The sequence below is a fragment of the Polypterus senegalus genome, chromosome 14 (assembly GCF_016835505.1).
Source record: "Polypterus senegalus isolate Bchr_013 chromosome 14, ASM1683550v1, whole genome shotgun sequence".
Taxonomy (NCBI): Eukaryota; Metazoa; Chordata; class Cladistia; order Polypteriformes; family Polypteridae; genus Polypterus; species Polypterus senegalus.
In genome coordinates, this window is record NC_053167.1 from 59,922,663 (window position 1) to 59,939,262 (window position 16,600).

Sequence of the window (16,600 nt, forward strand, 5' to 3'; positions counted from 1 at the left end):
GAATTGGCTTTTTGTGTTTTTTCCGATTATTGCAGTGGTCTTTTGCATATGCAGATTATCATATACTATAGCTTTTTAAAATATTCAAATGGGGTATAATGGTCAATGCTGTTCAATTACAGCTTCCTCCGCCAAGATAATTTTCTGTGTGGAGTTATCCCTGTGGCCTCTTGAGTTTTCTTTTCATACCCTAGTGTCCTCCCCAGGCCCAAAGACATTAATGGTAGGTTAGCTGCCAGCTGTAAGTTGGACTGATTTGAAGCAGATTCGTTTTCTACTGGAGTGTGCTAGGCAGAGGATTAGTCTCCTATTCAGAAGAACATCTAGTCTTATCAATGCTTCTGGAATAGGCTCTTGTGCCCTTGATACTGTAATTATTAACATGTATTGGAGTTAGGAAGATTTCCTCCAAAAATGTATTTTGGACAGTAGAAAATACTGTAGGTCTGTGCTGATTTTGCCTGCGGCTTTGTGTTATTATTTATCTAAATAGTTCTTCAGCAAGATTGAATGCTTGAATATAGTTCTTAGATTTATCAATACTGATTTTTTGTGTGTGAAGGACAGCAGTTTAGAAAAAACTATATATTTTTTATGTCTACACATATATACATAGCATACATATACATATATATATATATATACTGTAAACATATATATATAAATATTTGTGTATAATTGTATACATAATTAATATACACTTGCTGTAGATGGAATAAAAAGAAAGTCTTTTAGCAGTGTTAAACTGGTTCTTGTGACCCTCATAAACCCTATAAACAAGTATGTGGATGTGCATTGTGTGAAGTGTGTTTATATAAGTATTATCTGTATTGCTTTTTTCTAATCCAAACTCTCTCTTTGTGTCAGGTTTTCCTGCTGGTCTCTGGTTTTCACCCTTTACTCTTTACCCTTAAAACTAGGAGTGCTTCACTGTAGTTCCTTGTCTCATAACCTTTGTGACTACTTAAACATTAGAGTTCGTAGTTAATCCATGTTAATCTCTCTTCTTTTTTCCTTGCACCCTTTTTCATTCTCTCTTCCAATGCTCAAAATAGAAGTGGAGCAAAAAGGTAAATAACCTACACAATCCAAACCCCTAAGCTCCTTGTTTTGTGCCATATGGTTGTAAACCTTTCCCCACTATGGTGTTCTGTATTTAGCAGGCAAAGAAAGAACACATAATGACTATAATTGTCAATAAACTAATTGTAATAGAAATAACTATGCAGCTTTAACAAGGTGGTGGGTTTAGTTGCAGATGTTTCTGGGGGTCCTTATCCATACCCCAAAAGTAGGTGCTTTATTGTGCTAGTAGATGTCATCTTGCCTGGCTTCCAGAACCCTCTCCATAGCATGCCATGGTAACAGGGTTTCTTGGTCTTCTGAACTCACTGCTGTTACTGTTGTTTTTCTATTTTTCCCTATTTCCTTTTCCACCTTTTTTTTATATTATATTTTAAAGACTTACAACTCAGAATTTCACTTCTGGAAATTTCAAGCATTTTGAAACAACATGCATTAATTTATTTTGATACTTATTACCCTTGTTTTCATATTTTAAATGAGTTTCATTTGCACTAAAGTCCTAAAAAAAGGAGCATCTCAGATACCAGATAAATGAATATTACTGGCAAAATTTCTTTGAAAACATAGAAGCAAAGGTGCAGAGTGACTGTGTTAATTTGCATACTTTTGTTTCTGTTCATTATGCAGATCTATGGTCAAGAATGAAGATATCCAATTTTATAGACTCCCTGTGCAATTATGCATCTCATTCAATTTTACAGTGTTTTCATGTTGACATTTTCCTCTTCATGTCCTCCTATAGCATAAATAACAGTTCAAGCTCTGCTTGAGATCACTGATTATCTGGTATCTGTAGTTTGATTGCCACTGATACCCTCACTGTTCCTGGAGAATCAGTATATGGCGAGATTAAAAAGAAATTATGTTTTGAGGCATTTAAGTTGTTGTTGATTTAAATGTGTTTTCTTGTTTCTTTCTTTCTTTCCTTTTTTTTCCTTCATTGTTAGTTTTTGTTTGCCCTGGAACTCTGAAAGCAATTGGAGAAACGTCATTTCTCTTTGAAGCAGAGCCACAAGCTGGTGCTTGGTGCAAAGATCCCCTACAGGCAGGGGATAAGATCTACTTCATGCCCTGGACTCCATACCGTACTGATACTCTCATAGAGTATGCCTCTTTAGATGACTTTCAGAATGCACGACAAACAACAACGTATAAACTTCCTCATCGAGTGGATGGCACAGGATTTGTAGTATATGATGGTGCTGTTTTTTTCAATAAAGAAAGAACCAGAAACATAGTAAAGTTTGACCTGAGGACTAGAATCAAAAGTGGAGAGGCAATTATAAACAATGCTAATTATCATGACACCTCACCTTACAAATGGGGTGGGAAAACTGATATTGACCTGGGAGTAGATGAAAATGGTTTATGGGTCATTTATGCTACTGAGCAAAATAATGGAATGATAGTCATTAGCCAGCTGAACCCCTACACCCTGCGTTTTGAGGCAACTTGGGAGACAAATTATGATAAAAGATCTGCGTCTAACGCATTCATGATCTGTGGAGTTCTCTATGTTGTTCGTTCCACGTATGAAGACAATGAAAGTGAAGTGAGCAAAAACCTTATTGATTACATTTTCAATACCAAACAAAGCAGAGGAGAGTTTGTGGATATTCCTTTTCCTAACCAGTACCAGTATATCACTGCAGTGGATTACAACCCCCGAGACAATCAGCTATATGTGTGGAACAGTAATTTCATATTAAGGTATAACCTGGAATTTGGACCTCCTGATCCAGCTCAAGGTAAACACTTTTACAATATTTGTACTGCAGCTTTAATATGCTTTTTGTCTTGCATGCATTTTGATGGCAACAGCACCTGAAAAAGAATTACGCTCTTGTAAAAAGATAACTGTTGGTTTCTTTGTACTTGAATGGCACCATAGGGAGCACAGTGTGAGTCCTCAAATATAGACTGCCAGTGGCGCCCATATTTGCTATAGTAACAAACATACATCATAGATGTTAACTGCTGGCCCATTGAGAATTATTGTCTTACTGTACCTGCCTGAACAGGTAGGTACACTGCTCGAGGGTAATTATGTATTATCAAAACCACAACCACATAATGCATATTTTCTAACGCAGCAAAGAGCACAATGCAATATTCAGCTTGCTTTTTATAGCTTTCATTAAAGAGCATCACACTGTGCAGAACTGAGATCAAACAATCATGTAGGCCATGTCAAACAAGGTTTATAGCTTAATTCACAGAAGCAGTAGCAAGTTAGACTTACAAATATCTTCAGGCAGGGAGTCTGTACCTCTGTGGGCATAATTACTCCTATTACTAGACTCTCTGCCATTCACTTTATTGAGGCAAACCCACACTGACTTTTGATCACATAAATATGCCTTTCAGAATGAATATGTGTGAATGTGTGTATAACATTAAGTACATTCTCATTTTTGTTTGCTTGCTTTTTTTAACTGGTGCATTTTATGTTTGCTATTTCAGTGTCAGTTCTGAGATAGTGTTTAATATCATTCTGTTTGACAGACTTACACTCCAGGAAGACCTTACAGTTTAATGTTTGAGTTGCTGTTGAAATTATAGTCAGATTAAGATAAAATGGTCTGGCTTGTGAAGCAAAAGGCACTGAGAATGCTGGGAAATAGTACAATTCTCAAGTTCCAAGGCATCATTTGCCTGTCATCTTTCATTACTGGGTGTTTAAAAAAGGACTCTTAAGGGAAGCCATTAGAGACTTCTGCTAGAGTAAGGAAGGACAATTGTTTGTCCTTCTTATAATGGCTCTGGAAGAAAACCTTTCCCAAATGTCCATTGTTTGAATATGTGCCATGGAACGCTTGTTTTAAATAAGTATAATTGCTGTCCTAGCTATATCTAGACCCAACATGTCTTGCTTGTTTTAATGTGTTTTCAGCAGCCGCTTTAGTTATCACAGAATATTAGACTAACACTAATTATGTTTACTTTAGGATACACTTTTTTCTTTATGCACTAAGTTGTGGAGAGAATTCTACATTCATCATAGCAGGAACCTTTACATTACCGGTATCAGTATATTGTACAGAGAATGCAAGGCAAAATATAACAAAGAACAAAATCATGCATTCTTTAAAGTGAGGTAATAGACAGGATCGACAAAACCCCTAGTGTCTCTGGCATTATCTCAGTAGATGGCAGTCATTGCCAATTATACAGTCACTTAGCCATTCCTCATATAGCACAGTTTCCAGATCACACAACTGTATCAAAGTTGCTTTGATTCTAAATGGGAGTAGGTACAAACTGCACAGTAAATTTCACATACCAGTGCTTTACATTAAAACACGTGAAGAAAAGGACTGGATTATTAATGCCGCAGACTAATATAAATTTCCACATTTAGGATAAAATAGAGAATATGTGTTCTTTAGCCTTGTTTTGACTAAAAGCATCTGCATGTCATTTGGTTATATGTGAATCACTACAATTAGTAAGCATTTACAAGAGCAGCCTTTTGTCTAGCATATACAGTATGTACCATAGCACAAGCAATAAATAGATAACTTATAGCCAGTTTCACCACCACTACATTGAGAAAACTAATAACAGTTGGACAAACATGATGATTAATGTATTGCTCAAAAGCATACATTAAAATAGACACAGTCTTCTTATAGTGCATTCTACAGCATCATTTTTAAGTGGTCTTTTTTTCTGAATTCCACCATAATGTCTCTGTGTGACGGTTCTAGCGGATTTAAGTGGAGGCAGAAGGTTGTTGCTATTTTAATTTTATTCATATAGTTTTACAGCTCAGAATTAATGTTATGATAAAATGTATGTGTGTATTTAGGAAAAGTTTAAAGGGACAACCGTACATTTAACCCTAACATTTTTTACAATAAATGCCTTGAAGTAGCATATAGTCAGGAGGGCTAAAACTACCAATAAACTTAGTTTTGCTCTCACTGTGTACTTTTTAGATATGTATGGTTCTGTGGTATAAATTAGGACTGCACACACATGCAAGTCATAATAGTGAGCTCATCCGTGCTGAGAAATACATTTTCTTCATTTTAGGATTTTTGGTAACCCCTGTTATTGCTACCGCTTTACTAATTTGGCAGACTTCCCTGATTTCCTTCACATATACATTTGCTTGTTGTGTATTTACCAAACTTTAGTTAGAAAATTTATTGTAGACTTCTAATAGACTTCTAATAGCTTAAGAATGCAAACTTGAACTGAAATTGCAGTGTTTAACCTTTATTCTGGTTTAAGTGTAAGTCATTATTACATGGACATAAAGAATGAATTATTAATAAAAAAATCACCTGAAAAGATCAAAAACATAAAATCCAATATCATTGGATGATATAATAATATTTATTATTATAAAATCCAATATCATTGGATGATATAATAATATTTATTATTCTTTGTGAACCCTTAAAAAGAGTGAAAGTAGTACTGTTTAATCAACTGTGTTTTCCCAGTCAAATTCCAGGTGTCAGGTTTATTTAAGGACTTCTTTTATTAGAAAATTCATTATATTGATGGCTATTTCATTCTCTAAACAAGCAAATCAAGTAAAATCAAGAATTAATAGCAAAGGTTATTTATACCTTAATGGACCCAGAGAAGTTGTTTATGGGATTAGTAGAGTTTTTGTAAAATTACTGTACATTTTCAGTACTTTTCATAGTTTGGAGTGGAATGTCCTAATAATTCACAATCAAATCTTTAAAATTAAGGTAATAAATAAAGGGTTTATACAGTTTAACTAATGTATGGCTTAGATATTTTTTGATAATTAAACACAGCTTATGGATAATACTATGAAGCACTGGTTAATATATAGCTGTAGGGATCCCTAACTGGTTTGAGAGTTGTAATGCTCTCTCTCATATATATATATATATATATATATGTGTGTGTGTGTGTGTGTGTGTGTGTGTGTGTGTGTATATATATATATATGTGTGTGTGTGTGTATATATATATATATATATATATATGTATATATATATATGTATATGCATATATATATGTATATATATATTTATATGGAAATGTAACATTTTGAAACCTGTTAAACCCTGTCACAGCAGCAAATGGCTGAAAACCAACTTTAATAGTGCATGTGGACAGTACATTGGCACAGGATTGTAATTCAGGACACTGGACCCATGAGGCAGCACAGCACTAATCATTGCACCATTGTTCTGGCCTATATATAACTTTCATATTTAGCATATCTGACTACAAGGTTAAGGTTTTTCCTTTAAACATTTCACCACCCAAATGTTTTGACTGTATTGGTCAGACATCTGTCCTAAAGGTGCATAGATGGTGTATTTTGCGAGCCTTTTCTTTGTTGAACTTCAAAGGCATTCCTAAAACCACTGATTTTTTAAATGTCGGTAGACTGACTGGAGTCAGGTGGGGGGGGGGTCTGCAAGGTGATAATCATCATAAGTTTGCAAAGTGAAATTTATTATAAATAATTTCTTAAGCAGGTTAAATAACAATATTAAATCAATTTTAAAATGTAAATCTGTGCACTGTTCACTCACATAAAACCTTGCTTATCAACTTGTATCACAGCAGTGTTGTATCATCAAACCACCTTGCTGACAGCCTCTAAACAACATATACGAAGAGTCCACCCAGCTTTGTAACAAATACTGTTTCTTAGCTTTTATTACATTCTCGACCCATAATTTTATACTTCCACAGTGGCATCTCATATGTTATGATGTATTATACTTTAAAAGTTATACAATCCTTTCACAGCTATTTTGTTTGGTTAATGCTATTTTAATGTTTATCTATAGAAGTTCCTATAGCTTAACAATACTATAATGAGCACCAAAATGAAAAATTGGGATACTGCACAAAATATTCGGTTTTGCCCTTTGTCACTCCATATGAAAAAAACTTTCACTTCTATTTAACTCCTTCCCCCTCTTCTTCAGCTTTAGTGTAGTGATCGTTACCCCTGTCTCATCACACTCAAACTCTCTGTTCTGTCCAACTTTGTCTCAGGGCAGAGAGATGACCCCCGGCAACAGCAATCATATCATTTAATATGGACAGTGACATTAATACATGTAGCAAAAAATGTGGTAATTATAATGCTAAATTTATGCTAATAAGAGACTGTTGGCAGTCAGCCATATCTTTGACTTTGGCAAAATAGTAATAGTAATAAGAAACTGAGAACTGCTGCTGTAATCAATGGCCTACACCAAGTAAACTATGGGCCATTTAGTAGCATAGCATCCAGTTTTATTACAAATAGATCCTTTCTCTGATACAGCACCTGAAAAGTCTGATTTTTTTTTTTTTTTTTAACTGTGAAACAGATGGTGGCATCAAAAAAATTTTGATCGTGATTTGAGCACCTTCCTTCATATTTAAATAAAATGTTATGTTTTGAAATATTCTGATTACTTTTTGGATGTGGTGGAAATGTTAATATTCTGCATCTTACTTTATCGAGTAGTTATTTAAGCACTAATTTTCGCTTAACAAGTAGTGAGATCTCAAATTTTTCAAGCAAGCAGGGCATTCATCAGTCTTGTCAGTCTTTATCAAATATTTGTAAAATACTATCCTGTGGAGATTTAAAAGTTGCTATAGTCCTACTATTGACTGCAGTACTTTGCTACTAACATTCATGAAAAATTTAACTTTAACCCACTTCCGCCTGTACATTTTCTTTTTGTAGATCTCATTGTAACATAAAAGTTGACATCTGCCCTCTTAACTTTCTTTACAGCTGTTAACACCTCTATAACATCGCCTTTTAATCTATATTATGTCAGCTTTCCTAATATGAAGACCAATTTATCAAATAGATATTCCAATATAAGAAAGCATAAATATGTTATATGCTTAAACATAACCTTATTTTACTTGTACTTGTCACAACAGATTTTGTAATCCAACAGTGGTGTACCTGGACCAATTTATTCCTCATTCTATAGTGAAATGAATGTGCTAAAACATTGCACACTTTTCCAAAAAAAATAAAATAAAACAAAAACATACACAGACATCCTGCCACATCTGCTTTCTGTTCTTGGAAAATATACTGTATACCTAGCATATATATATATATATATATATATATATATATATATATATATATATATATATATATATATATATATATATATATATATATATATATATATAAAATAGATTCAATGCATGCAGTTGTAGTATATAGTGTGACAATTCTACATCCAGAAAAAATCTTTCTTTGCAAATCTAATTTGACTTAACACAATTGTGAGGTTTCATCTTCACAGATTAAGTGCATGAACCCATTAGTCAGGTCTAATAGTGATATCAAGCCGTTTTTATGAAAAGGACATGGCAGTGTAATAATATAATGCTAATGAGGTTTAAAATAACTTAATGTTGTAGGAAGCTATTTATTTTGCAGTGCTACAGTACATTTTTGCTTTGTACATTTAATGTCTGAAATAAACACCTGATCCTGTAGTTGGTTTTCCTGAGGCAGAAGCCACTCTTGGTGTGCAGTGAAATCTTATGGGACCATCGATTTCATGTTTACTAAATGCACCTGGATACTGCTGATAGTAGGCCGAAAACCAAACACATGTAAGTAATCACCTCTGTTGCAGCGTACACATACTCCATAGTTCTGCACTCTGTGCTTTAAACAATAAAAAAAAAATAAAAAATAAATTTGTTCATGTTAAATTTACTAAGAAGCAGTCATGCTTAAGAATCATACACATACCCCAATTACTACTAAAGTGAGAAATGAATAAAGACAAAAATATAAGCTTGTGTTAAAGCTATCTCTCCTTTTAAAACGTCGTTTTATACTTGTTTTGTCTACCAGCTATACCATTGTTCTGTTCATTCTGTCATATGGCATTTACATTATATTTACTGAAATATTTCTTGCATTATATTCCTAATATATTTAGACAATTCATTTTCTCATCATTTTTTTACAAGTACTATGTCTGCTTCCTTGTGATCTAGGAAGTTGTTTATGTTGTCATTGAATTATTTAGTTTGTACTTTCTGTTGTATTACGTATTAAAATGAAAATATAAGCATACAGGATTCCTTAAATATGACATTCTTCCAGAAAGCACACTCATTTCTTTTCACCTTTTTGGAATTCAGAATGGCAATTATAACTGAGTGAATAAAATCCCATTTCTTTATTTCTTCATCAGGCAAATAATCTGAGAGCAATAAGTTGGCCACTTGCTACACTTCACAAGTCAATTGTGCTGATTCCTATAAAATAAATGCAATGACAAATTTTGTACATGTGATGCATGAGCATGAAAAAAGAAAACATAAAAACCTGCAGGCATTAGTCATGGTATTAGCAGCTGTTTCTTTCATAATGAGAGTGATGTTGAGAGCTTCTGAAGTCCAATCTAAGTTGTTAACATGCTGACAATAAGAGACAGCTGGGCTGTGTTCAATACTTATCACTCTTTTTGCAGGGATTATTGTGTCTAGGTTTGATTTTTCTCCTCTTTCGGAGTGTTAATTGAACTGCTATTAATATACAGCATTCTTAGGATTTTCATCTTCCTTTCTTCTAACAAAACGACGTTTGCAGTGTTCTCCTTGACTTCAAAACAATACATTACATGTCCTATAAAATACAACACTGAGGAACATTATCCTTATGTTAGTTGAGGATACTGTCTAGATTTCTAGCCAGCAAGGCTGCACCCTACCATAATCAAAACAAAATTACAGGGAATAGTTATGAGATGTCAGGTGGATGGTGAAGGAACAGACAACAAACAGTGTTAGAATAGGTTTTAAAACAGTAGGTGAGATGAAGAGTGTCATCATGATGAGACATGCAGCTCTCTTGAAATCAATGAAAGCAGCCTTTGAATGCATGATAAGTGCACAAGTCATTTGTGCTTTCAGTAGCAATAAACAAAAACAAAAGCAGTAGCCAGTGGGCGGAAATGTTTTTAATCCATTTTATCCTAAATGAAATGTGAGCAAAAGGTGATTTTTATTTATTTAACATTTGCAAGGGTGCTGCACTGGCTAGCACCACTGCCTCAAGCCTCTTGTGTTTCAATCCCATAACTGGTCACTTGTCTATATTGCACTTTCTTGAACTCCCTTTGTTTGAGATTTTTTCTCTGGTTTTCCTTACACATCCCACATCCATGTAAGGGTAACTGCTTATTCTATATTTGACCAATGTAAGAAAATGGATGTGTGTGGAGTTTGCATGTTCTCCCCGTGTCAGCGTGGATTTCCTCCGGGTGCTCCAGTTTCCTCCCACAGTCCAAAGACATGCAGGCTAGGTGCATTGGTGATTCTAAATTGTCCCTAGTGTGTGCTTGGTGTGTGTGTGTGTGTGTGCGTGTATGTGCGCCCTGCAGTGGGCCGACACCCTGCTCAGGGTTTGTTTCTTGCCTGTGTTGGCTGGGATTGTCTCCAGCAGACCCCCGTGACCCTGTAGTTAGGATATAGCGGGTTGGATAATGGATGGATGGATGTAAGTGTGCTCTGGGATGAACTAGTAATACATAAAGGGTTGATTTATGACTTGCACCCAGTCCTGCTGGGATAAGGTTTTACCAACATGGCCAAGAGGTGAAGAGAGGTTAGTGCTACTGACTCATTACTCCATGGACCCAAGTTGAATTACTCCTGCAACTGTCTTATGTGGCATTTACATGTTTGAGCATATCTAAATAAAATGTATGATAATCTTGTCTCCAGGTTAATTTCCTTCTGTTATTGTACTTTCCTACATTGACCCTCAATTGGCTTTGCTTTGATCTTGTGTGTATGCGTGTTTACCCTCAGATGGACTAATTCCTTCATCTAGGGTCAATTTCTGCACCTTTAGTTTCCATAGCAGGTTGTGGCTCCCTGTGAGCTAAGAAATTTATAGATCAAAGAACAGATGGAAGCAGATTGCAGTGTTTGTGCAGTGCTTAACTCTTGTGTCCTACAGCCTAGAGAACCTGGGTTTGATTCTTACACTGATCATCATCTGGATTTTCCTTATTATTATTGAGCCTGTTTAATACACTTCTTTCGTACACATCCCAAAGCTATGTAAGTTAAGTTAAATGGTAGCTGTTAATTCTGTCACCGGGAGCCAGTGTGGTTACAACCATGCGTCTGATGCTGTTAAGATTGACAGCAGCAGCCTACAACCATGTAACAGTCAATATTTCAGAAGGGGGTGCAGGGTATTCTTAGGTAACTAATATACAGTATATGTTGAGTTCTTGCTGCAGTAAAGATTAATTGTGTTATCTGTTATTTTTCTAACCCACATAGTCCTGACCAGGTTCGCAGGTGGTGCGGGAGCCTATCCCAGCTAGCATAGAGTACAATGCAGGAACAAACCCTGGACAGGTCAAACAGACCCACACACACCAACCACACATTAGGGTCAATTTAGTATCACCAATCCATCTAACCTGCATGTCTTTGGACTGTGGGAGGAAACCAGAGCAAACCCACACAGGCAGAAGGAGAACATGCAAACTTCATGCAGGGAGGACCTGGGATGTGAGCCCATGTCTCCTTACTGTGAGGCAGTAGCATTACCACTTCATCACCTTGCCACGCTCTACTAATCCTGTTCTTTTAAATATATTTACGGTCACTTTCTTTCTCTCTTTTTCTTTCTTTACAGCTCACTTGGTAGACTAATGCTTTTAATAGTAGTTTAACCCTGTAAGTAAAATATAAATCTGTTGCATTAACTGCTTAAAATATTTTTGAATCTTTCCAATTTTGGCACCATTTGCTTCCAAAATTAGATTGCAGTTTGGCAGGGCTATTATTGTTGCTTTTAGACGAGGGCCATTAACCAAAATGAAATGAAATTAGGTAAACAAGAACAGTTTTCATCACATTGTCAACAACACTTTCATCAAAATGCTGAATATGCATTTCAACTTGTATTAATAAAAGTGAATAGCAATGCTGGCAACATTTTATTTTTATAACTACAACAGAGAAAAACCATGTTAAGCACTTTGTTAGTAGTTTCAAGGGTAGGACAAAAGAGAAATGTCAGTGTCACCTCTAGAGAAAACATTTCCGCTAGACGTAATTGCAGTACTTTACTGGCTGTTAAATAAGTGCATTGCTTTATGTTATCACACTTCTTTGTCACATTCATTTAAAAATAATAACATTGATCATGAAAGACATCTCAGCATCTTTTTCAACTGTTATGCAAAGCAAATTGACTGTTCACTCAAATTTTTCTTTTTTTTAGATATATTCCTAGTGATCAACTCTAACTTCGCTTTGCTTTTATTTTGATTACATCTTGCCTGAAGAAGGGGCCTGAGTTGCCTCGAAAGCTTGCATATTGTAATCTTTTTAGTTAGCCAATAAAAGGTGTCACTTTGCTTGGCTTTTCTCTACATTCATAATGGCTAACACGGTACAACACCTTAGTACTACATTTTGAATATTTGTAATAGAAAAGAAAAGAGTACTTAATTAAATGTAAAATCACTGTGATTTAACAAATAATCTGTTTAGGAGACAAGGTAACAAGGTTTCTGCTTCTAAAAAATACTTTAATTAAATCTGTTTTCAAACTCGTGTCTTTTTGCATATACCCATAAATTCCAAAAATGACCATATAAAGCAGTATTCCTTTTAAATGCAAACAAATATGCTATTAACTTATACTGTTTTCTTCCTGTTGTTGTTGTTTCATCTGTTTTATGGGATGTTGGGTATAAATTTATTTAAAGGAAACATATATTTATTCAAAGAAAGACACAACTTGAAACTATAAATCTCAGTACACTACAAGCAATAAAGCATATGTACAAAATAGTGTTCATTTTTGAAATATAATCAGGCAGAATATTAAATCTTTCAGACAAGGATTACTACTGGCTAGGAATATATTGTAGTAATTATTTTCTTTTAAGAAGCAAAGTTTAAAAAGTTGTGTTTCTTTAGCCTTAATATTTTCGCTGTGTGTTTTTCTTGGTAACTCTTACGTTCAAGTGAATATTGTGCTAAACATGAAAAAGATATGCTTTGTTATTTATTTGAAAGCGTAAAGGGACATTTGCTATGCAGTTTTTTTTTCTGTGAACTTCAAAGTAATTCTGTTCAATTAACTTGCAGTGCCAACCGCTGTAGTAACGACTGCTCCGCCAGCAGAGCTGTCCAAAACCACAGTTACCACCACAACAACCACAACCCAAAAAGGTTTAATCATGACAACAACCAGTGGGAGTGTGAAAGAAGGAAGTAGAGGGCCTAAACCACCACCAGGAGTGCCGACAACTAAAGCTCCTACAGAAAACAGTTTCTTTCCTTTACCTGAAAGATTTTGTGAGAGCACTGAAAAAAGGGGCATTTCTTGGCCCCAGACACAAAGAGGGATGATAGTTGAGCGTCCATGTCCTAAGGGAACACGAGGTAATGTAAAAACATTGAATATAATAAAAGGCTTCAGATAGGCCTTTAAATAATTTGACACAGTTGTGTATATATGTAGAATATACACACATGCACGGTAAAGTTCTGTTGTAAATGGTTATGCCAAACTGTTGGATATTCCAGAGTATCTCTGAGGTTGTATGAACTGGCTTTAAATATGCCATCTCATTAAAAATGTTTACAAAATCATGAATACCTAGCACTGATATCTATAAAATTCTCATGTTGTGTCTATTTTGTGGATAATCTGAAAGTATGATGTAAATGTTATAAAACTTAAAGGCAATGAAAATGTACTTGTTTTCTGTAAAAAGCTGTAAGAGGACGGAAAGGCTTCTTTCCTCCATGCTCACTTTCATTGCTCTGGGGAGTTTGTTTTCAGAAGATGCTCACACAGCAGAAGGCCCTAAACAGGCTTGAAGTAAAATATAATAATATATATTTTTCATTAGGATGTTTCTCAAAGAAAAACTTTTGATGTATTTTTGTACAGCATTTAACAAGAACAAACCACTGAAATTTTATTCTGTGCACTTGTGTTTAATTTTGTGTGTACTCACATAATGTACAGTATGTAGATATTTTTTTTTGCGGAATTGTTAAAAAATTCCAAAATCTAAAATTCTTCTATCTTTTCACAATAATTGCACAGGTTAGTTCTCTGTTACCTTAAATGATAGTCTGTTTACTGTGAAGAAAATTACTTAGTCTGCTGTGATTTGCAGCAGTTATTTCAGTATTTTTTCCTGTTTTTTTATCTGACAGCCCTTGCATTTTCAACTCCATATCTACAAAGTAGCAAAGTGCTGTATTTATCTTTGTCTTCTGTCACATTTGTACCGTCAAGCAGATAAACAGATTCAGTTTCACTAATTCTTTTTCTTGTAGGCACTGCCTCATATCTTTGTATTCTCTCTACTGGAACGTGGAACCCCAGGGGCCCTGATCTTAGCAACTGTACCTCACATTGGGTAAATCAAGTGGCACAAAAGGTTGGTCTTAAGCTTAAGACTTTATATGCTAGTCAACTGAAATTTGCTTGTTATAAGAAAATTAAAACATGGCTGGTAAAACACCAGTAGGTGCTGCATCTTTCATTTGCCAATGCTGTTATTATCCTACAGTTTTTATGTGTTTTTTCAGGTCAGTCTGTCTAACTAAATATTAGCGCAAAAGAAGTGGCTCAATTTTTTTTCCCAGCAGAGACTCAATATTAGGCTTTAACATTAAAATATATCTGATGTAGTGTTTTTTTTTCTTTTTTCAGTTTTTGTCATACATCAAGTTGAACAGAAAATTCCTATAGATTGTTCACCTTTGACTCCTATCTGTTAACTTATTGTCATCAAAGGAGCTTAGCTAATAACACCCACCCAGTGCAATAGGCATAACGTTATCAGCTTCAATTAGTTAAGAATTTTTCATGCATGATAGTGTAGAAGAATATTTCATCACAGCATGCCTAGGCTGTAATGAGAGAGGAGAGCCTTGTAGCCTAAAATAATATTTTTTGAACCATGCTGAGATAATAATTTATATCACTCTAGATCAGAAGCGGAGAAAATGCTGCTAACCTTGCAAATGAGTTGGCCAAGCATACCAAAGGCCCCATCTTTGCTGGAGATGTGAGTTCATCGGTGAGATTAATGGAGCAGCTTGTTGACATTTTAGATGCTCAGCTACAAGAACTGAAGCCCAGGGAAAAGGACTCTGCAAGCCGCAGTTTTGGCAAGGTAATTGTTTTATGGTTAATGTTTTATTCCATTTCATCTTGTTACAAATAAACTTTACATCACATATATTTGGGTGCCCATTTGTTATCTTTGATATTGTGTATTCTCCCTTCAAAATATCGTACTGCCCTGTACAGTAAATAACACTTTAATAATAATAACTAAAATAGTCTCACAGAATGAGAGTTTATACTTTATATTACTGACAACACTTAATTTTTCCACTGTGGACATATAAAAAAATACCCAGTTTCTCAAAGAAATATTTTAATTTCCGCCTGTCATTTTTTTTCTAAATGATAAGCTATTCGGTAATGTAATTCATATTATATAAATAATTTTAAATTAAACTACCATGTCCAAGTCAGGTAATAAAATAGCAAAGAATTAGACAACTTTCACTGGCATAAGCTTTGGCACCCAAAATTTGACAGTAATCTGAATTTTAAAAAGTTATGGCTAAAAGCAATCCAGCAGCATTTTGACAAAGACCAGTATAAAATCCCATAGAATCGGTAAATTTTAAACAGTATATTCTTAAACCATGATTCAGAAATTATCTATTTTGTTCTGGTATGTTAGACTTGTTGCATTAAGTTGCAAATTATAAGGAGTATAATAAATAAATGGCTGAATACTGATACTTACTACTAGAAAGCTTGACAAGAAATTATATTAACAATAGCTGTTCTATCATTGTATTTATTTATGGCAAAGTACATAATCCTGGACCTTAGAAGATGAAAATGGTATTTCCCTATTAAAACATTGCTTTGGAGCTATTATAGATTAGTCCTGGACCGTAGTACTAAAGCATCTAACTAATCATGTGTTTTTGTGTTTGATCTTTTTGTCTTTCTTTTTAATTCAAAAAGCTTCAAAAACGAGACAAGACATGCAGGGCATACATTAAGGTATCTCAGCTATGCTATCACTATACGTCCTCCCTTTCCGCCCTGCTCAGCCGCATGATCCTTTTGTTTTGCTATGCAACCTCTTTCCTTTTTATCTGCATCCTACATTGTATAAGTAATTGCCTTCACACAGCCATAATTGCACCTCAGACCTGACAGTCCAAAGCTCGATCAAAGTAAAGAGAATTAATTTTCCTTTTCCCTAACTGTATGACAATGCTAGCCTCCAAGGCAAGTTAAGTGTTTTTATTGATACAGAGGTGAGCGGAGCAGGTGGTGGCTTATGACTGTTGCTTGTGTTATTTTTATTTAGTAGATGTTTGGTTTTCTTTGTGCTTTAACTTGATGAGTTCTTGCAAGTATCTTGTATTAGATGCCCATATTGTCATATACTATATCCTTGGGGGCTAGGAATTGTCTTGCTATACCTAT

The 16,600-nt window shown here is 34.7% G+C and overlaps 1 protein-coding gene across 27 annotated transcripts in view; it reads left to right on the plus strand.

The window, feature by feature from the left end:
- adgrl2a (adhesion G protein-coupled receptor L2a) overlaps positions 1 to 16,600 on the plus strand; it is a 186,715-nt gene that overhangs the window by 117,277 nt on the left and 52,838 nt on the right. For 13 of the 27 annotated variants that reach the window (XM_039736021.1, XM_039736023.1, XM_039736022.1 and 10 more), the window contains exons 5-10: positions 1,056 to 1,070; positions 2,034 to 2,834; positions 13,204 to 13,500; positions 14,410 to 14,513; positions 15,069 to 15,254; positions 16,130 to 16,168. In XM_039736021.1, coding sequence (XP_039591955.1) covers positions 1,056 to 1,070; positions 2,034 to 2,834; positions 13,204 to 13,500; positions 14,410 to 14,513; positions 15,069 to 15,254; positions 16,130 to 16,168 — 1,442 coding nt within the window. The remainder of the gene's footprint in view (positions 1 to 1,055; positions 1,071 to 2,033; positions 2,835 to 13,203; positions 13,501 to 14,409; positions 14,514 to 15,068; positions 15,255 to 16,129; positions 16,169 to 16,600) is intronic. The other 14 variants (XM_039736008.1, XM_039736029.1, XM_039736030.1 and 11 more) reach the window with 3 other exon arrangements.